We start from the raw sequence: 21,778 nt of genomic DNA, 5'->3' as shown, positions 1-21,778 counted from the left end.
CAGTTATTCATAACTTTATGGACACCCATATGGTGCATTTGTGTGTGACCCCTAAAATATACTTTCTTGCTTTTGTACAGTAAAAACGTCCAATGGTCTGTCTAATTCTGCTATATAATCAACAAACGTTTGCCATGCTACACACAGTCCTTTTTAGTCACCTAAGGGTATGTTCACACATACAAAAAAGTAGTGGCTGAAAATGACAAGGCTGTTTTCAAGGGAAAACAGTCTTTGATCTCAAGGAGTTTTTGAAGGTGAAAATGAAGGTGAAAATGAAGCTTTTTTAATTTGAAGCTTATTTTGAGGCTTTTTATTGAGACATTTTTTTTAAGCGTTTCTCTTAGTGTCAATAGAAAATCAGCTCCAAAAACACCTCAAGAAGTGACATGTACTTATTTTTTACGGGCGTTTTTTTACGCGGCCATTTTTCAAAACGGCTGTGTAAAAAAAAGGTCCATTGGAACAGAACTGCTTTCCATTTTTCAGCCGTTTTTCGCCCGTTTACGGCCCGAAAAACGGCCGAAAATAAGTGCTATTCATCTGATTGAGGTTGTTTCTGCAGCAACCACATGGATTCTACAAGTTCCATTCAGATGAATGAAACTGTTTTTTGGATTTTGAAATTTCTGCAAAAAAATCTGGCGCGTGTGACTTCACCTTTAGACCATGTACAAACAGGGCGGATAGGCTTTGTAAAAGTACTGAATGTATCCGTCCTGGAAACCGCAGGGAATTCCGCCCGAAAAACCGCACCAAATTGTGGTGCAGTTTTTTGGGTGGAATGTCCACTGCAAAAAACAGTGGTTGAAATAAATAAAAATAAAAAAAGTTTATACTTACCCAGGTCTTCATTGCCATAGTCAATAGTAGAAAAAAAAAAAAGATAAAAGATAATCCCTCTTTTTGGCGCTGTTCCTCTCTTGCTGGTGCGGAAACACTGGCGATGGATCATAAAACGTTTTATGATCCATCGCCAGTGTTTCCGCACCGGCGAGACTCTTCAAGAAAACAACAACCAGAGAGGAACAGCACCAATAAGAGGGATTATCTTTTATCCTTCCGCTATCGATCCGGCCAATGGAACCCCACGGGTCTCCGTATAAATCCCGGGCTGCAGACCTCCATATACAGATATACGCTTAAGGTGAGCACGATTCTGATCTCCCCCGACACTACATATCGAAATCCCCTGGGATGATGCACTATGTATATACGTGTTCTTCTTCTTTTTTTTTTCCTTAAATAGATATCCATTGCCATAGTGACTTTCTTCTGTTCTCGGGTTCAGGTCGGCCTCCTGGAATGACGCTGCAGCCCATGTGACCACTGCAGCCTGTGATTGGCTGCAGCAGTCACATGGGATGAAACATCATCCCAGGAGGCCAGACTGCATGGAGAACAGAAGAAAGTGCTGCTATGACAACGCCTGGGTGGTATATATAAACCTTTTAATTCGTTTTAAACCAAAAGATGCAACAATCAATTCAATGGGGAAAACTTGCAATATAAAAGCAGCGATTCTGAAGCATAAGTTGACATGCTGTGGATTAAAAAAATTCACTGCAGGTCAATTTATGAACGTCTTTACGGCGTATTTTTTACGCAGCGTAAAAAATTTGATATGTTCAAATCTCATCCACTCTGCTGCTACTGTAATACACCACAGATTTTCTGTAATGAAATCCGTTGTGGAAAATCTGCAGTGTTTACGCTACGTGTGAACTGACCCTTACAGTTTTTCCTATGAAGTTGAGAAAGTTACAGGTGAACTTGAATTTGCTGGTATGGGCAACCAGGCCACTTTTTCTCTGGGGAATACACAAAAGAGATAGAAGAGTTTTCTTCTGTGAAGTATCTCATTACAATGATGGGAAACTAGTTGAAGAGATTGAGCCGCCCACCTTGGTAAAATATGAAAAAATCTTTATCAAGGCAAAGTCCACTAAACAGAATACACAAAGGTTTCTACAACGTGTTTCAATCAAGCTTATTTTGCACGAACACCTGGACGCATCACCTACTGAGAAATGAGGCACAGAACCGCAAAATACATTACAGAGGTCTTTGTGTATCCCATTGTATCTCCCGTGCCTTAAAGGGAATGTGTCGCTAGAAAATTTTTTATTTTTTTTTAGTTAAACAGTTAGTGTATACATGATTAGACATTGTTATAATTTTTTTAAATTTTTTTCACAAGTCAGGAAATATTATAAATTAGATTCTAATTTATAACATTTCCCTGTGCTGGTCACTAGAGGGAGCAATTCCCAAAATTGCAGCATTGGCATGTGGTAAAGCAACCACATTGCTTTATGCTGCAAATTTGGTGTAAACACACTCGCTCTAGTGAGCTCACAGAGTCCCCCCTCCCTTATTCTGGCTAGTGCCAGGAGAAAGGAGGGGATTGAATGTTCAAGCCTCCTACACTGTGTGCCGCCATTTTTTGAGCGAATACACAGTGTGGAAGTCTTACATACAGTGGTTATAACACAAAACATACATAAACATGACTTACCTGCTCCTGCCGCCTCTCCCTCCGGTCCGTCTGCTCCCTCCGCTTGCTTCTAAAGACATGTACGGAAGCCGCAACCGGAAATAGTCATCTTACTGTCCGGCCGCGGCTTCCGGTCCACAAGAAAATGGCGCCGGATGTCGCTCGGCCGAAGGCCTTCCATTTGGACTGTGTGGGAGCGGCGCATGCGCCGTTCCCACACAGACGGCATACAGCATAGTGAATGGAACGGCTCCCGTTCGCATTCACTATGGGGATATATGTGCCGTATTCCATGTCTGTATGTGTCGTTATTCGACACATACAGAGATGAAAAAAAAAATGCAGCCCCCATAGACAAGAAAAAATTTGAAAGAAAAAAGTAAAACACAAATACACAAATAAATAAACTTTTTTTTAATAAAACACTAAAAGCAAATTTATCTAAAAAAATTTTTTTCGCGACACCCTTCCTTTAATAACATTTTTTAAAAAAAAAAGTGGAGTGGATTTTTTTCTCCATAGAATTTGAACTTATCATACAATATTACACAGTGTCGTCCTCATCCGTCCCTTTTGTATGTCTCCTCTGGGGATTGTACGTTTGTAGTATTGGGCATACCCTTGGTGGCATTTATGTATTTTTCATTCCTTGCCCTAACCAAAGATTCTATAGAACAAAAGTCCCCGGTGTTTACACGCAGGGCCCTACCTTTGTCTAGATGCCACACAAGGAGCACTATTTGTCTGGCCTTTTTTGAGTGAAAGCCGAATACGATCACAAAGGCCCAAACTTTAGAACCACGACCTCCAGTGGATTTCCTCTATGGACAGTGTTGATACATATTGCCCATTGTAGCCTGTTAGTCATTATTTAAAGTTTTGGACTTTTTGATTATGATTTGAGTTCTATGCATGTTAGCTTCTTTACCAATTGACACTAGAATTTTTTTTAATGGACCTCGTTCTAGATACAATATTACAAGCATTTCCACAGAATACGGTTATAATGGATGTGCTTTAATGTAATAAATCTGTTTATAATTGTCTGTTTTTTTTAGATTTGATCTCTCCAGCCTTGTTTACCAATGAGGTAAGTGTCCCTTTATTGATCTGTCTTTCCCTACCTACCATAACCATAGACGTGACACACTCATGCTTGTGCAGTTCTAAGAAGGTAATTAGATGATGAAAGAGAGGTGTAGAAATATCCCCAAAAATGTACCTATTTGTCATAAGACCTACATGCGGATTACCTGGGTGGGTCTCTGGCATAAATTAAAATTGGCTCCTTTTTCATGCTGAAATATACTACCAAACACCAATTCCCTCGAGGACTCCTATTATATAAAAAGTCTGGCCATACATGGCCTTAGAGCTCCAGCAGAAGACAACCCTATCTGAAACTGATAGTAGAACAGATCACTTGCTCTTGGGGTTTCTTTTTTGCATTGCTCCTGTGGGTTATTACTGTTTGTGCTAACTGATAAATAACCTATTAAGTTGTTGGAGGTCCGATAATCTCATGTGTACGGGAACAGCCTGACTGTCCTTCAATGTCTACTGTTGTAGAAAACAAGATTCAGGCATGTTGGATTTCGACAAAGGGCCAAAACGAGGGGTAGTCAGAGTATTCAGCCATTGGGAGGGTGGCGGCACACTTGCTTTTTAATTTCTTACTACACCTAACCAGTCACTGGGACTCCGTACATACACATATGAATGTTACACACACAAACTTAACATGAAATTTCAGCAGAGTCAAACATGCATGTTACTGGATGAACCAGGGCTGATGTCTTTAGGCTGAACAAATGTCCATCCAAGAGCTATCATGCTAAGCTTTAAAGACTAAGAGTATGTGCACACACACTAATTACGTCCGTAATTGACGGACGTATTTCGGCCGCAAGTACCGGACCGAACACAGTGCAGGGAGCCGGGCTCCTAGCATCATACTTATGTACGATGCTAGGAGTCCCTGCCTCGCTGCAGGACAACTGTCCCGTACTGTAATCATGTTTTCAGTACGGGACAGTAGTTCCACGGGGAGGCAGGGACTCCTAGAGTCGTACATAAGTATGATGCTAGGAGCCCGGCTCCCTGCACTGTGTTCGGTCCGGGACTTGCGGCCGAAATACGTCCGTCAAATACGGACGTAATGAGTGTGTGTGCACATACCCTAAGGGTGGGGGCACATTCTGAAACTCCTGTCTTGGGCACCAAGAAAGCTTGTCCCATCCCTGTTTCAACATTCCTCAACCTTGTACTACCAGAGGTGTCTGGCAGTGGCCTATACCTACCTCCCTCCCCATTAAAATAAGCATGCACTTTTAAAGGGAACATGTCACTAGGTGTGGAGCCACTAAGCCACTAGCATGTCTTTATGCAACTGGGGTTTAGTGTTTCAAAATTGCCCAGGTCAAAAACGTCAGTTTAGGAAATAGTTTTTTGTTTTTTTTAAAGTTAATTTTATTAAAGAGGCTCTGTCACCAGATTTTGCAACCCCTATCTGCTATTGCAGCAGATCGGCGCTGCAATGGAGATAAGAGTAACGTTTTTATTTTTAAAAAACGAGCATTTTTGGCCAAGTTATGACCATTTTTATATTTATGTAAATGAGGCTTGCTAAAGTCCAACTGGGCGTGTTTAAAGTAAAAGTCCAACTGGGCGTGTATTATGTGTGTTACATCTGGGGTTGTTTACTTCTTTTACTAGCTGGGCGTTCTGACTAGAAGTATCATCCACTTCTCTTCAGAACGCCCAGCTTCTGGCAGTGCAGACACACAGCGTGTTCTCAAGAGATCACGCTGTGTCGTCACTCACTTCCTGCCCCAGGTCCTGCATCGTGTCGGACGAGCGAGGACACATCGGCACCAGAGGCTACAGTTGATTCTGCAGCAGCATCGGCGTTTGCAGGTAAGTCGATGTAGCTACTTACCTGCAAACGCTGATGCTGCTGCAGAATCAACTGTAGCCTCTGGTGCCGATGTGGCCGACACGATGCAGGACCTGGGGCAGCAAGTGAGTGACGTCACAGCGTGATCTCTCGAGAACACGCTGTGTCTGCACTGCCAGAAGCTGGGTGTTTACGAACAGAAGTGGATGATGCTGATTCGTCAGCATCATACACTCCCATTCCTAACGCCCAACTAGTAAAAGAAGTAAAAACGCCCCGATGTACGCACATAATACACGCCCAGTTGGACTTTTACTGTAAACACGCCCAGTTGTACTTTTGCAAGCCTCATTTGCATAAATACAAAAATGGTCATAACTTGGCCAAAAATGCTCGTTTTAAAAAAAATAAAAACGTTACTGTAATCTACATTGCAGCGCCGATCTGCTGCAATAGGAGATAGGGGCTGCAAAATCTGGTGACAGAGCCTCTTTAAGGCCACATATCAAAACAATGGTACAGGTACAAAAATATAATAACCTGAGTGGTACGCAGATTAAGTAAAACAACAGTACCAAGTACAAAAGATCAATTATGAACAAAGAACATGCAGATACAGTTTCCCACATATTGATATGCAGATTAGTTAAAAAAGCAAAGAAAGAAAAACAGAACTAAAACACTAATTAACAGCCCTTCTTTATCAGCAGTAGATAGAAAATACATTCTGAATAGGATCAGTCAAAGGGAGACTTCCAATGGAGGAACGGGAGAGCAAACAAAGACGTCAACAATCTCAGGCCCAACCAGCTCAGGCCATGTTAGGTCTACAAACTCGTATGAGGGTTGGCTATCCATGACCTCCATATTTTGACAAATTTATCCGGACGTCCACGCGCTTCATAAGTGAGCTTAAAAAGTAGCAGGGTAGAGTTTACTAACGCAATCCATGCTGAGAATGTAGGAACCTTAGGATGCTTCCAATTCAGTAGTACAGTTTTTTTGGCATAAAATAAGAGGAGCATCATAAGAGATATAACGGCCACATTATACAATAATGGCTTGACAAAGATCCCATCGAGACGGATTGAAACGTTGCTACTGGGGTGAATTAAACACACCATTTTTTTTTACATCATTGGAGTGCTGCCGCTACTTTTTTGGCATTTGAATTTTCTTGACTCGTAGCTTGAGTCAGGGAGGATTTGTTTGCACCCGAACATTAAAGCTGTGCTGCTTTCTTTTTTTCTTAACGGCCACAATAGGTATAAGTTCTTCGACCAGCAATAAAAGACAAACCATTGGTTCAAGTATACGAGAGATTCCGATTTTAAGTACCAGAAATTCCAATATTTCAATCCTGAAAGCATTAATAATTGGACACTGCCAAAACATATCAGCTCCCTGCCAACGTGGACAGACAGGAGTATGTTTAAATCCCATCCTAAATGATTTGGAAGGTGTGTAATAGATTTGGTGAAAATTTTTTAATGGGATAAGGTTGTCTCCTGCAGATATTAACCGGTTAAGGACTAGGCTGTTTTACAGCTAAATGACCAGAGCAAATTTCACAATTTTGCTATGCGCTTCTTTAGATGACTATAACTCAGCAGGTGAATAAAGTTCATCTTTGAATTTTACACTCTTTTTAAAGGACAGATAGGGCTTTGTTTTAGTGGCATTTGTCAGTATATATCATTTTTATTTTTTTCTCTAAAGTGGGCAAAATTGGAAAAAAATGCAAGAATTTAGCAATTGCGCCAGTTTATGCTAGCATTTTTCACACACGGTATGGACCACGGACAAAATTAATCTCCTTTCACATTCTTCCACTTCTCCCGTGCATGGGGATACCAAATATGTGTGCCTTATTCACTGTGCGGGCATGTGCCAGGGCTTGGCATAAAAGGAGGCTTTTCGGTCCAGGAATTTTGCATTTGATTTTATAGCAGCATACTGTTTTCTGGGGGGTGTAATGCTGCTGAAACATTAGAATCACCCCATAAACGACTTCATTCGCACAAGTAGACCCCACAAGGTTTCCTTAAAGGGGTTTATCATATTTTTAGCAAGTCCAGTTTTCTTCTGAAAGTTTCTTGAATAAGATGGAACAAAAAAAAATCAGCTATTTTTTAGCAAATGCGTCAGTTTAGGCTAGTATTTTTCACACACGGTATAGACCACGGACAAAATTCATCTCCTTTCACATTCTTCCACTTCTCCCGTGCATGGGGATACCAAATATGTGTGCCTTATTCACTGTGCGGGCATGTGCAAGGGCTTGGCATAAAAGGAGGCTTTTCGGTCCAGGAATTTTGCATTTGATTTTATAGCCGCATACGGTTTTCTGGGGTGCGTAATGCTACTGAAACATTAGAATCACCCCATAAATGACTTCATTCCCACAAGTAAACCCCACAAGGTTTCCTTCAAGGGGTTTATCATATTTTTAGACAGTCCAGTTTTCTTCTGAAAGTTTCTTGAATAAGATGGAACAAAATAAAATTACCTTTTTTTTTAACAAATGCGTCAGTTTATGCTAGCTTTTTCACACACAAAATGGACCACGGACAAAATTCATCGCATTTCACATTCTTCCACTTCTCCTGTGCATGGGGATACCAAATATGTGTGCTTTATTCACGGGCATGTGCCAGGGCTTGGCATAAAAAGAGGCTTTTTGGCCTTTTCGGTCCAGGAATTCTGCATTTGATTTTATAGCAGCATACTGTTTTCTGGGGGGCCTAATGCTGCTGAAAGATTAGAATCACCCCATAAATTACTTCATTCACGCAAGTAGACCCCACAAGGTTTTCTTCAAGGGGTTTATCATATTTTTAGACAGTCCAGTTTTCTTCTAAAAGTTTCTTGAATAAGATGGATCAAAATAAAATTAGCAATTTTTTAGCAAATGCGTCAGTTTATACCAGCATTTTTCACACACGGCATAGACCACGGCCAAAATTAATCTCCTTTCACATTCTTCCACTTCTCCTGAGCATGGGGATACCAAATATGTGTGTCTTATTTATCACATAGAGAAGTAGGAGGGCGGACGATAGAAGAAGCTTATTTCACAAATCGCTTTTTTTCAAAGCTGGTTTTACAAAACTCAACAGAGTTTCTATAACACTTCCAAAATATCTGCTCTTGAAGCAGAAATCCCAAAATATTCATCTAGGGGTATAATGGGAATTTATTTTTTGGGGTTTTCTAAAATAAGAAATTGCAGGTTTATGCAAATGGAGCTCTCCAGCAGATGAACTTTAGAGAATATGCAAACATGACATCCACCCCCCACCCACCCATTCCCTCCCTCACCCTTGGAGTAAAATCAGGGGAAAAATAAAAACGTAATGTAGGGCAAATATATTTTCAACGAATTAACTAAAATCGAATAATTCAGAACAGTGTGGTATTTTTTAAAACATGGCTCAATGCACAGGCCTGGTTGTGAGGGACATGAAGGACAGAAATATCGGGAATCTTTGCGGTGCCCGTCTTTTCTGCAGACGCGGCACTTTTTCTGAGGGTTGCTTCTGGTTGGTGTTGGGGGAATCCGACTGATGAAGTGTCTTTCAGTCAGTCGCGTGACATCCTCAGACTGGGGGCATTCTCGGGTGTCCTGAACATCAAAAATGAGGCCTTCAATAATTTTTTCCTGGAAATCCAGGTATGTGTCTCTGCCTCTGTTTTTTTTGTAGAGCACAAATGAGTTGTGGATGGCCACCTGTAACAGATAAATGGCCACTTTTTTGTACCAGGTTTTAGTTTTGCGTTTTACTAAATAGGGCTGTAAAACCTGGTCGCTTAAATCCACCCCCCCATGTACTTGTTATATTCGGACACGCTCACTGGTTTGTGCTTGTCCGATGTTGCCCCCCTTTCCCTCACTGCCACTGTTCCTGCGGTATGAATCGTGCTTAGCACATACACATCTTTGCGATCCCTGAACTTGACCGCCAGCAATTCTTCAGATGCATAAGCACAGGAGTCCCCCTTTACCATGCGCTTCCCCACTAATTGCTGTGGAAAACCAATTCTGTTTTTGCGCATGGTACCACATGCCCCAGTCCTTGCAGCATGCAAATGCCTAAACAGGGGCACACTCGAATAAAAATTATCACAGTACAGGTCAGGGGCGTAACTAGGAAAGACTGGGCCCCATAGCAAACTTTTGACTAGGGCCCCCCCTCTGCTGGGTATCACGCAACCCCCCCCCCTTTGTAGATAGTGCCTCCCTATAGATTCCACCACACAGCGCCCCCCTATAGATAGCACCATACACAGCCCCCTGCAGATAACGCCATACAGCCCCCCTGTAGATAACGCCATACAGACCCCCTCTGTAGATAACGCCATACAGTCCCCCCTGTAGAGAATGCCATACAGCCCCCCCTGTAGATAATGCCATACAGAACCCCTCTGTAGATAACGCAATGTACCCCCCCCCCCAAAAAAAAACGGCCTATAGTTTGTCCTACAAAAGACATGCATCCCCTATCCACAGGATAGGGGATACATGTGTGATCGCTGGCAGCGATAAGGAGAATGGGGGACCGAAAGTCCCCCGAAGTTCTCCATGACTAACCTCGGACTTCCGGCGTCTGCGCAGTTCAATAAAAATGAAAGGAGCGCTAGTCACGCATGCGCACAAGCGCGACCGGCGCTCCATTCATTTCTACGGAGCTGCCGACACAGACCCCGGAAGTCCGAGGTTTGTCATGGAGAACTTAGGGGGGACTTTCGGTCCCCCGTTCTGCTCATCGCTGCCAGCGATCACACATGTATCCCCTATCCTGTGATTAGGGGATACATGTCTTATGTAGGAACAACCCCTTCAGTGGCGTCGTGCTGTAGCAGCCATAGCGGCTGCTAGCGGAGCCTGCTGCCATGGGAGGGGGCCGTGCCGGCGGGTGGCACGGGCCCCCTCATGCTGCAGGCCCTGTAGAAGTCGCTACGGCTGCTATAGCGGTAGTTACGCCACTGCGTATAGGTTTGTACGGCGTAAAACTACAGCTCCCTGCATGGCCTGAACAATGATAAGGATATGCTGGGAGATGCGGTTTCACAAAAAAAATCCTATCACCATCATCTCGCTGCAGATCATACAGTGACTACATTACTGATTAGAGGCAGAATAAACATTTACATTAAGTGACTCACCGGTGACGTCTCAGATTCTAGTTCTTTTCTTCTCCCTCCGGTTCAGACATCTATGATGGATTTCTACCGGCCATGACCCATTTCTGCAGTTTTCCGTTCAGATGTCTTCAGCTTCTCACTTTTAAAACATTTCTGCACCTGTAAACAAAGTTAAAATTCTCAACACATCTAAATATAACTGTCACAAACACACAACGTGCCCCCTGTAGATAGTGCCCCCTGTAGATAGTGACCTACATAGAAGCCCCTGTAGATAGTGCCCACATATGGACTCCAGAGCTGCAAGGCAATAGTGCTAACCACTGAGCCACCGTGCTGCCCTACATATAGCTTCCCCTATAGTTCTTGCTCCACGTATAGCCCACCTCTGTAGATAGTGTCTCACATATAGCTCCCCCTGTATATAGTGTCCCACATATAGCCCACCCCTGTAGACTGTGCACTACATATAGCCACCCTGTTGCTAGTGCCCCACAGGTAACCCACCCCTGTATATAGTGGCCCACATATAGACCCCACTGTATATAGTGGCCTACATATAGACCCCCCTGTATATAGTGGCCCACATATAGAGCCCCCTGTATATAATGGCTCACATATAGAGCCCCCTGTATATAGTGGCCAACATATAGACCCCCCCCTGTATATAGTGGCCCACATATAGAGCCCCCTGTATATAATGGCCCACATATAGAGCCCCCTGTATATAATGGCTCACATATAGAGCCCCCTGTATATAATGGCTCACATATAGAGCCCCCTGTATATAGTGGCCAACATATAGACCCCCCCTGTATATAGTGGCCCACATATAGAGCCCCCTGTATATAATGGCCCACATATAGAGCCCCCTGTATATAGTGGCCCACACCCCCACATATAGACCCCCCCTCTAGCTACTGCCCCACATATAGACCCCCCTGTAGCTACTGCCCCACATATAGAACCCTATATATAATAGCCCACATAAAGATGACCCCCCCCCCCCCACTATAGATAATGCCATTCACATTTTTATGAGGGGAAAAAAACAAAAACTTGACATACTCACATTCTCCGGTTCCCACGCTGTTCACTGGCGATGCAGACATGCTCTCTTCTGAGCATGTCTGCAGGAGCTGAACGAGCGTCCTCCAATGACGCTGATTGGCGGGGCAGAATGACTTGCCCCGCCAATCAGCACCTTCTAAGCATGGAAGCGGCGCGATGATGTCATCGCGCCGCTAGCCAATCAGTGTCATTGTAAGGCACTGGATGGTCAGGCACGGAACATGCCCGGCCATTCAGTGCTAATACATGTATTTGGCTGCCGCTAGCACTGGGGCCCCCTCCGGTGCTAGCGACACCTACAGGCATGAGAGGGCCTGTGTAAGGCTCGGCGTCGCGGGCCCCACAGTAGCGACGCTACCGCTGTAGTAGCCATAACGGCTGCTAGCGGCGCCACCAGGCCCCCTCAAGCCCCGGGCCCCGTAGCAGCCGCTACTGCTGCTACCGCGGTAGTTACGCCACTGGTACAGGTGGTACCCCTTGTGAAGCAGAGGCTGCATTATCTCCCACACGATCTTACTGCTGGTGGAAAGATCAGGGGGGCATCCAGGAACATTTATTGTGCGGTCCCGCCCTTCATAAATTCTGAAGGCGGTGGTATATCCTGACCCGCTTTCACACAATTTGTAGAGCTTAACGCCATATCTTGCCCTTTTTGAAGGTAGATATTGGCGAAAGCTAAGTCTGCCATGGAAGTTGAGGAGGGATTCGTCCACACTTACATTCTGCTCAGGGGTGTAGAGTTGCAGAAATAAATTATTCAGGGAATTTATTAGCGGTCTTATTTTGAACAACCGATCCCGGTTTGCATCGGTACTTGGGGGGGCCTGTGCGTTGTCATTGAAGTGGAGGAACCTCATTATTGTCTCATAACGAGACCTGGGCATTACTGCAGAATATACTGGGGTGGCTTGGGCGGGTCTTGTTGACCAGTAAGACCTAATGGAGGGCTTTTTGACAATACCCATATTTAGGGTGAGCCCCAAAATTTTTTTTAATTCCAGCAAATTGGTGGGCGTCCAATCTCTGGCATGGGTGGATGAAGGTTTCTGCCTTATATATTGAGTGGCATATAAATTTGTTTAGTGGACAATCTGATTTAGGATGTCGTCCGTTATAAATAAATGGAAGTAATCCATTTGGACAAAATTTGTATTGTCCACGGTTATGCCAGGAGTGGCAGTAAATCCGTGGATTCTAGGCCCAAAAGATGGGGAGGGTGCCCATACAAGAGCCTGGACTGAAGGGACCAGGCTGTCCCGTGCTACAGCGCTACTTGGCCCTGCGCTTTCAAGTTCTGCAGTTTCAACTGCATCAGGGACAACGTCCCCTGAAGATGAACCTGAAGTGACGCTGTCATCGTCACTACCTAAAACAGGTTCCATCTCGGACGCCATCTCTGATGCGGTCTCCGACTCAGACCACAGCATGGCGTATGCCTCCTCGCCGCTAAACAACTTCCTCGCCATAACGTAACTAACACTAACACTAACTAAACAAATTGTTTTTTTTTTGTTTTTTTTTTTATATAAAACACACAAACTAACTGGTATATATATCTACACTACCGCTAACAAAAAAATAAACCGCTATTGCTATATATATTATATATATGTGGATATATATATATAATTATATACTCCCTACCTGCCTATTCTAATAGAATAAAAGATAGAAAGGTAGATATATAGAAAAAAAGATAGATGGATAGATAGATTGTATAGATAGATAGAAATCTATCTATACAGAGAATGTTTTAGAGTGTAACTGTATTTTTTTTCACTGTAATCTTCTGGCAGCAATTCTCCCGAGTCTCTTCTTCTCCTCAAACTGAAACAATGTTTGAGGAGAAGAAAAGAGGCAGGAGATTTACTGCCAGAAAAGTCAAAATAAAACAAATGTGGTCGCTGTGATAGGTTTTCACAGCGACCACATGTTCAGGGACCATCAGATTGGTCCCTGATACTCTGCCCAGTGCCCAGAGCTGTTGGTAACAGCGTGGGCACAGGGCTGTGTGCACGCGATCGCGTGCACACTGTTTTCTATGCAGAAATGCATGTGATCGCTGTGATTGGTTGTCACAGCGATCACATGTTCAGGGGCCAAAAGATTGACCCCTGACATTCTGCCCAGTGCCCATGGCTGTTAGCAACAGCCAGGGCACAGAGCTGTGTGCACGCGATCGCGCGTGCACAGTCTCTGAAGTGCCGCCGTAAATAGTCTATACGGCAGACTTTAGAGACCCTGACCGCTGGCCGTATATTTACGGCCAGCGGTCGGGAACCTGTTAAAGGGAAGGTGTCACGAAAACATTTTTTTTTTATATATATGTTATTGCTTTTAGTATGTCATTAAAATAAATTTTCGTGTTTTTGTGTTGTACTTTTTTTTTTCTTTTACTTCTCTGTGGGGGCTGCCATTTTTTTTTTCATCTCTGTATGTGTCGATTAACGACACATACAGAGATGGAATACGGCACATACATCCCCATAGAGAATGCGAACGGGAGCCGTTCCATTCACTATAGCGTACGCCGTCTGTGTGGCGACGGCGCATGCGCGGCTCCCACACAGTCCAAAAGGAAGGTCTCCGGCAGAGCGACATCCGGCGCCATTTTCATGTGGACCAGAAGACGCGGCCGGACAGTAAGATGACTATTTCCGGTCGCAGCTTCCGTCCATATGTTCAGAAGCAAGGACTAGGAGCGGAGGGAGCGGAGGCAGCGGCAGTGACAGCGGAGGCGGCAAGAGCAGGTAAGTTATGTTTGTGTGTGTGTACAGTATGTTCGTGTTATACTGTGTGATTACCACTGTATCTAATCCTCCTACACTGTGCATTTGCTCAAAAAATGGCGGCACACAGTGTAGGAGGTTTGAACATTCAACCCCCTCCTTTCTCCTGGCACTAGCCAGGATAAAGGAGGGGGGATTCTGTGAGCTCACTAGAGCGAGTGTGTCTTCTCCAATTTTGCAGCATAAAGCAATGAGGTTGCTTTACCACATGCCAATGCTGCAATTTTGGGAATTGCTCCCTCTAGTGACCAGCACATGGAAATGTTATAAATTAGAATCTAATTTATAATATTTCCTGACTTGTGAAAAAATGAAAAAAATTAGAACAATGTATAATCATTTATATACTAACAGTTTAAAAAAAATATATATATATTTTTCTAGCGACACATTCCCTTTAAAGGGAATGTGTCGCTAGAATTTTTCTTTTCAGTTAAACAGTTAGTATTTAAGTGATTAAACATTGTTTTAATTTTTTTAATTTTTTCACAAGTCAGGAAATATTATAAATTAGATTTTAATTTATAACATTTCTATGTGCTGGTCACTAGAGGGAGCAATTCCCAAAATTGCAGCATTGCAATGTGGTAAAGCAACCTCATTGCTTTATGCTGCAAATTTGGTGTAGACACACACGCTCTAGTGAGCTCACACAATCCCCCCTCCCTTATCCTGGCTAGTTCCAGGAGAAGGAGGTGGTTGAATCTTCTAATCCTCCTACACTGTGCATTCGCTCAGAAAATGGCGGCACACAGTGTAGGAGGATTAGATACAGTGGTAATCAGACAGTATAACACGAACATAATACACACATCACATACACAAACATAACTTACCTGCTCCTGCCGCCACTGCTGCCTCCGATCCTACTCCTCGCGTCTTCGCTGCCTGGAATACATGTCCGGAAGCCGCGACCGGAAGTAGTCATCTTACTGTCTGGCCACGGCTTCCGGTCCACATGAAAATGGCGCCGGATGTCACTCTGCCGAAGACCTTCCTTTTGGACTGTGTGGGAGCGGTGCATGCGCCGTTCCCACACAGACGGCATACACTATAGTGAATGGAACGGCTCCCGTTCGCATTCTCTATGGGGATGTATGTGTCGTATTCCATCTCTGTATGTGTCGTTAATCGACACATGCAGAGATGAAAAATAAATGGCAGCACCCATAGTGAAGTAAAAGTAAGAAAAAAGAAAAAAGTAAAACACAAATAAATAAAATGTATTTTAATAACATACTAAAAACAAATTTATATAAAAAAAAATCTCAGCGACACCTTCCCTTTAAGGGGCCTGTTAGAGCGGATAGCATTTCCTTATGGTCGTCAGTAGATTCAGAGAAAAGAGTCTACCAGCAGTCCAAGGCTCTATGAAGTTAATTGGAAGATACTTTCAACAACTGTCTATAAAGCACAGATAACGATTTAGTCAACGTCTCCTTTGTCACCCAATCCTCCACCAGGGATGTGCATAATCTAATATTAGATCCAGCAATTTGTGACCAAAGAGCGTGTCTGAGCTGGAAATACCGGAACCTGAGATGGGTCTGGATCTGGTGCTTAGTCCTAAGTTGTGTAAAGGTAGCCAACTTATCCTCTACCTCCACATCCTCCAAAGTCAGTATAACCAGATTTGCCCACTCATCAGGATTGGGAAGTGTTTGTAACTGGTAGAAGCGGGTTATACCAGAGCGATGGCCTAGGTGACGACTAGGACTGCTCCTCTGAGTTAAAGAGCAGCTTTGATCTCTGCCGGGCCTTCAGAGTAGTCTGCATTGGAGTGTTAAGTGAGTGCCCTGGGAGGGGGGGGGGGGGCTGTCTATAAATGGAATTTACTAAAGCTTTATAGGAACCAAGAAGGGAGGCTTCCAGCTCAGTACAGGGATTACAACGTTTACGAAATAGTCAAATGACTTACTACTTACTGAGAAGAGTCTGGTGTCATTTGGCGCATGCGCAATGTGCACAATAAGCCGAGGACAGTACTCCTCACTTCACTGCACATGCTTTATGTACTGTCCTTTGCTTCATGTGCACTATCCGTATGAGCCCAATGCTGTTCTCAGACTGATCTCAGTAACGTGTAAGCTGTTTTACCAACTTTTGTCTAAACGGCTGTTTTTGACATCTGCAGGTTTGGAACACTTAACGCTGCATAATGACAAACTGTTGGTTTAGGGGCTCCGAACCTAGTGGTAGGTTTCCTTTAAAGGGGTTGTCTAGGAATAGAAGAACATGGCTGCTTTTTCCCAAGATCAGCATCACACCAGTCCGCAGGTTGTGTCTAGTATTGCAGCCCAGCCCTATTCATTTCAACGGAGCTGAGCTGTAGTACCACATACTTACCCATAGACAGGTGTGGCGCTGTTTTTGGAAGACAGCATCCATGTTTTTCTAATCCTTGACAACCTCTTTAAGGTCCTATTACACTGGAAGATTTTCTGCCTGTAATGAGTGCAAATTGGCAGTATAGCAAGCCGATTGGCTGCCAAGCACCGATGATATTAATGCCTGCATAATAGATCCGATCAGTCGACAAATAGGCGTGTTCTCATTTGTCAGCTGATCTTTTGGCATTTTATACAAGCCGATGATCGGGAATGAGCATTCGAAAGTGTGCTCTTTCTCCCGATCATCAGACTATGTAAAAGGGCCTTTAGGCTCCATGCACACAAATGTATTTTTGCGGCCGCAATTCATTTCAATGGGCCCATGTACATGACCGTGGTTTCCATGGTTCGTGCATGGCCCAGGAGCCCGGACTGCAAAAAGAACGGACATGTCTTATTACGGCCGTATTTTCCAGGCCAGGCTCATAGAAATGAATGCACGCGGCCATTTGCATGGCCCGCGATTTGCGGACGGCTCGCGGCTGACACTCCGCGGTCGTCCGAGCCGCAAATCATGGCCGTGCACACCACTACGGTCGTGTGCATGAGGCCTTAGTTGTCAGCTAGAAGCTATCTGGTTTGTATGGCCACTTATGATCCTTTTGGTTGCTAAGCCTTGTGTGTGCGATAACGGTTTAAAATGTAATTGAAATAGGACATATAATGTTCTGCACTTGGGTTGGGTGGGCAGAATCTTTATCTCTAATTGTCCAAGGTACAGTAGCCCTGAACTGCTAGGGCTTTTGCTCTGCTGTATTCTTAGACCTATTATGATTTCTTTCTTTCATATAATATTAATGATGAAGTTACGATGCCCTTTCTATGTGCCCTTTCGACAAAGCAGGAGACCAATTTATTTACACTCACTAGAGCTATTAAGAGCTTGTGTTATCAATCACATATAACTAAAGATTTTTATCTAATCCACAATCAACCTCTATGACTGCTAGACTTCAAGTAATAACTAAATCAAAAACATTTCTGATATAAAAGTTTAGATACATTTTCAACTAACCTACGAATGCTTCTTTCTCAGTCTATTTTAGTACATATAACTCCTACTATAAATGAGGGATATTAAACATGCCATTTATAGAATTCCAACATTATCTGTTTAAAGAGGCTCTGTCACCAGATTTTGCAACCCCTATCTCTTATTGCAGCAGATCGGCGCTGCAATGTAGATAACAGTAACGTTTGTTTTTTTTCAAAAACGAGCATTTTTGGCCAAGTTATGAGCATTTTTATATTTATGCAAATGAGCCTTTCTTAAGTACAACTGGGCATGTTTAAAGTTAAGTACAAGTGGGCGTGTATTATGTGCGTACATCTGGGCGTTTTTACTTGTTTTACTAGCTGGGCGTTGTGAATAGAAGTGTATGATGCTGACGAATCAGCATCATCCACTTCTCTTCGTTAACACCCAGCTTCTGGCAGTGCACAGACACACAGCGTGTTCTCGAGAGATCATGCTGTGACGTCACTTCCTGCCCCAGGTCTTGCATTGTGTCGGACGAGCGAGGACACATCGGCACCAGGCGACAGAGGCTACATCGACTTACCTGCAAACACCGATGCTGCTGCAGAATCAACTGTAGCCTCTGTCGCCTGGTGCCGATGTGTCCTCGCTCGTCCGACACGATGCAGGACCTGGGGCAGGAAGTGACGTCACAGCGTGATCTCTCGAGAACACGCTGTGTGTCTGTGCACTGCCAGAAGCTGGGTGGTAACGAAGAGAAGTGGATGATGCTGATTCGTCAGCATCATACACTTCTATTCACAACGCCTAGCTAGTAAAGCAAGTAAACACACCCAGATGTACGCACACAATACACGCCCACTTGGACTTAACTTTAAACACGCCCAGTTGTACTTAAGAAAGGCTCATTTGCATAAATATAAAAATGCTCATAACTTGGCAAAAAATGCTCGTTTTTGGAAAAAAACAAAAACGTTACTGTTATCTACATTGCAGCGCAGATCTGCTGCAATAAGAGATAGGGGTTTGAAAATCTGGTGACAGAGCCTCTTTAACTGTACAAAATGTTTATACAAATTGATTAAAATCTATTGTAACAGTATGACCAATGGAATAATAATAAGTTTATAAAATTTATATTCCGCAATACTAGACATTTGATCTATATTTGGTTTCCACAGGGGCTTACTAAAACCTGCAATTGTGACTGTCAGGGAGAAAGAGGATCAACATTATCTTCAAGAATTGCTGCACTGGATTGTATGCCAGGTAATAACTAACTGAAGTGTTGCCAACTGTCCATGGATTAAATCCCTGTCCTGAGATGGCAGCTATGTGATGGGTGGTCAGTGGTCAATGCAAACGTTAATGTTTTGTTCCCGAAGTTTTCGTTCACTGCGAATATATCATATGTAAATGGTGGCTCCTCTAACTTAATTTTACACTTAAAGGGGTTGTACAGTTTATGTAAATGAAGATCAATCATGGCATAATTTAAAGTTCAGCAAATTTCTTATATACTTTGTGTTTCAATTCCTCACAATTTTTAAGATCTCCGCTTTCTGTCAGTCAGTTGAGCCATTTGTTCAAGCCAAAGGCTGAAAACCTGAAAGGTTGAAAATTTGTCTTGCTCTAGTCACACAGGTGCATGACTTGTTATGAGGGCGGATTTACACGAGCGTGTGCGTTTTGCGTGCGCAAAAAATACAGCGTTTTGCGAGCGCAAAAGGTACTTAACAGCTCTGTGTGTACAGCCGCGTATGATGCGTCGCTGCGTGATTTTCGCGCTGCCGCCATCATTATGACACTTTGTTTGTATGTTTGTAAACAGAAAAGCACGTAGTGCTTTTCTGTTTTCATTCATACTTTTTACTGCTGTTGCGCTAATCACACGGAAGTGCTTCCGTGTGCTGCGCGTGATTTTCACGCGCCCATTGACTTCAATGGGTGCGTGATGCGCGAACAACGCACAAATATAGGACATGTTGTGAGTTTTACGCAGCGGACACATGCTGGGTGAAACTCACAGACAGTCTGCACGGCCCCATAGACTAACATAGGTCCGTGCGAGGCGCGTGAAAATCACGCGTGTTGCACGGACCTATTATACGTTCGTCTAAATATGCCCTAAGAGAGAGCCCTGATAAACTTTAATGAGCTGTGTACTTGCGTCTGTTGGAGATAAGGACAGGTTTCCAGACTTTGAATGAAAACAAGGACGATTCCATTCACTGTAAACAAGCAGAGATCTTGATAACAGTGAGGAATTGAAACACAAGTTTGTTAGAAAGTTGCAGAACTCTTGATAATACAATGGGAGAGCTTCATTTTCTTAACAATGATGGTGTAGGACTGTAGGGGGAACCTGACAGTGGTTAATATCTGTTCTAAGTGTAAAACGATAACTACTTTGTATGGCAAAACATAAAAAAAGTACTAGGTGGTAATTTACAGAAGTATATGGTACTTGGCCGGATGAGTGCTGCATCTTTTTTGGTTTCAGAATACTAAACATGGCGTGTATCTGAGGAGTATTTTGCCGCGTTTCACGCGCCGAAATACGCGTCAAAAAATGCTTCATTAAGCTTCTTATTCAAATCAATGGGAAAGCGCACAATTTGTACATACAAAGCATTATTTTTACTAAAGCGTATTTAAAAAAACTTGTCGTGTAAAAAAGAAGGGTTAGGTCAATTCCTTGATGCGTAAAACACGCAATAAAAAACATTTTACAAAAAAAGCTAGTGTATTTGACACGTTTACACGTCGTGAAAACTCTGCGGGTGAACATACCCCTACTTTCGTGATTGGCTCAAAACTACCACAAAAACTTCATCAAAACTGTGTGATCCTGGCATTAGGTTGGATTCACAGACAGCGTTTTGCTGCGTTTTGACTGTTTATGATTTGTGAAACTAGCCTTAGGCTTGATTTACATGAGCGTAGGAAACCATCTTGAAGGGGGGCAGCACATATGCATCTTCCATAGACTAGAGTCTATATGAAGCGCAAAAAAAGTCATATTTTTTAACTAAACCTTCACACGGTACGTTGCATTAATGGCCGTGTGAAAGGTCCCATTGAATTACAGAGGTCTGTGCAGGGCCGGCCTTAGGATAGATGGCGCCCCATGCAAAATTATCTTTCAGCGCCCCACCCCCATCATAAAAAAAATGCCCCATAAAAAAGTATAATGCCCCCCACAGTATAATGCCCTATATAGTGCCCCACACAGTATAATGCCCCTTTAGTACCCCATACAGTATCATAATAATAATAATAATAATAATATTTAATAATATAATCCCTTCAAGGACACAGTATTTTGTCCTCTAATTGTGCCCACACAGTATTATGCCCCCTAAGTGCCACACTCAATATATTGCCCCCTGTAGTACCCCTACACAGTATAATGTCCGCTTAGTGGCCCCCACACAGTATAATGCCCCCATCCCCTGGCTGCCACACACAGCCTCCCCCTTGTAGATAGTGCTTCCCTGTAGATTGTGCCATACAGCCTCCCTGTAGACAGTGCCATAATCCCCCACCTCCTCCTTGTAGATCGTGCCATAATTCCCCACCTCCTCCTTGTAGACAGTGCCATACATCCCCCCACCTCTCCCTAGTAGATCATGCCATACATCCCCCACCTCCTTCCTGTAGAGTAGACAGTGCCATAATCCCCACTTTCCCCTTGTGCCCTCCAAAAAAAATTCTACTCACCTTGGCCCTGTTCCCATGACGAACTGAGCTGCTCTACGACGGGATCCTTGCGTAGGCCAGCGTGATCCTGTAGCCTAGTACAGAGTTTAATAACCTTTCCGGACTCGAGGCACCCCTGGAAAAAAATAATTTGCTCAGGGCACCCCTACCAAAAATTGTTTAGAGAAAGACAGAAAATGGCTAAAAACAAGCGCTACACTCGTAGGGTATGTACACACAGCGTTTTTTGTAAGGCAAAGAAAAATCTGCCTCAAAATTCCTTCAGGAATTTTGAAGCAGACTTTTAAT

At 43.5% G+C, this 21,778-nt stretch overlaps 1 protein-coding gene across 1 annotated transcript in view; it reads left to right on the top strand.

The window, feature by feature from the left end:
- The first annotated feature begins 1,373 nt into the window (after nucleotides 1-1,373).
- Nucleotides 1,374-21,778, top strand: part of RS1 (retinoschisin 1) — a 32,389-nt gene continuing 11,984 nt past the window's right edge. The window contains exons 1-3 of the mRNA XM_075850785.1: nucleotides 1,374-1,436; nucleotides 3,556-3,587; nucleotides 18,949-19,036. Of these exons, the coding sequence (XP_075706900.1) occupies nucleotides 19,030-19,036 (7 nt within the window). The 5' untranslated portion in view covers nucleotides 1,374-1,436; nucleotides 3,556-3,587; nucleotides 18,949-19,029. The remainder of the gene's footprint in view (nucleotides 1,437-3,555; nucleotides 3,588-18,948; nucleotides 19,037-21,778) is intronic.

The sequence above is a fragment of the Rhinoderma darwinii genome, chromosome 2, assembly GCF_050947455.1.
Source record: "Rhinoderma darwinii isolate aRhiDar2 chromosome 2, aRhiDar2.hap1, whole genome shotgun sequence".
In the NCBI taxonomy this organism is placed as follows: domain Eukaryota; kingdom Metazoa; phylum Chordata; class Amphibia; order Anura; family Rhinodermatidae; genus Rhinoderma; species Rhinoderma darwinii.
This window is presented reverse-complemented; position numbering and strand designations above follow the sequence as displayed.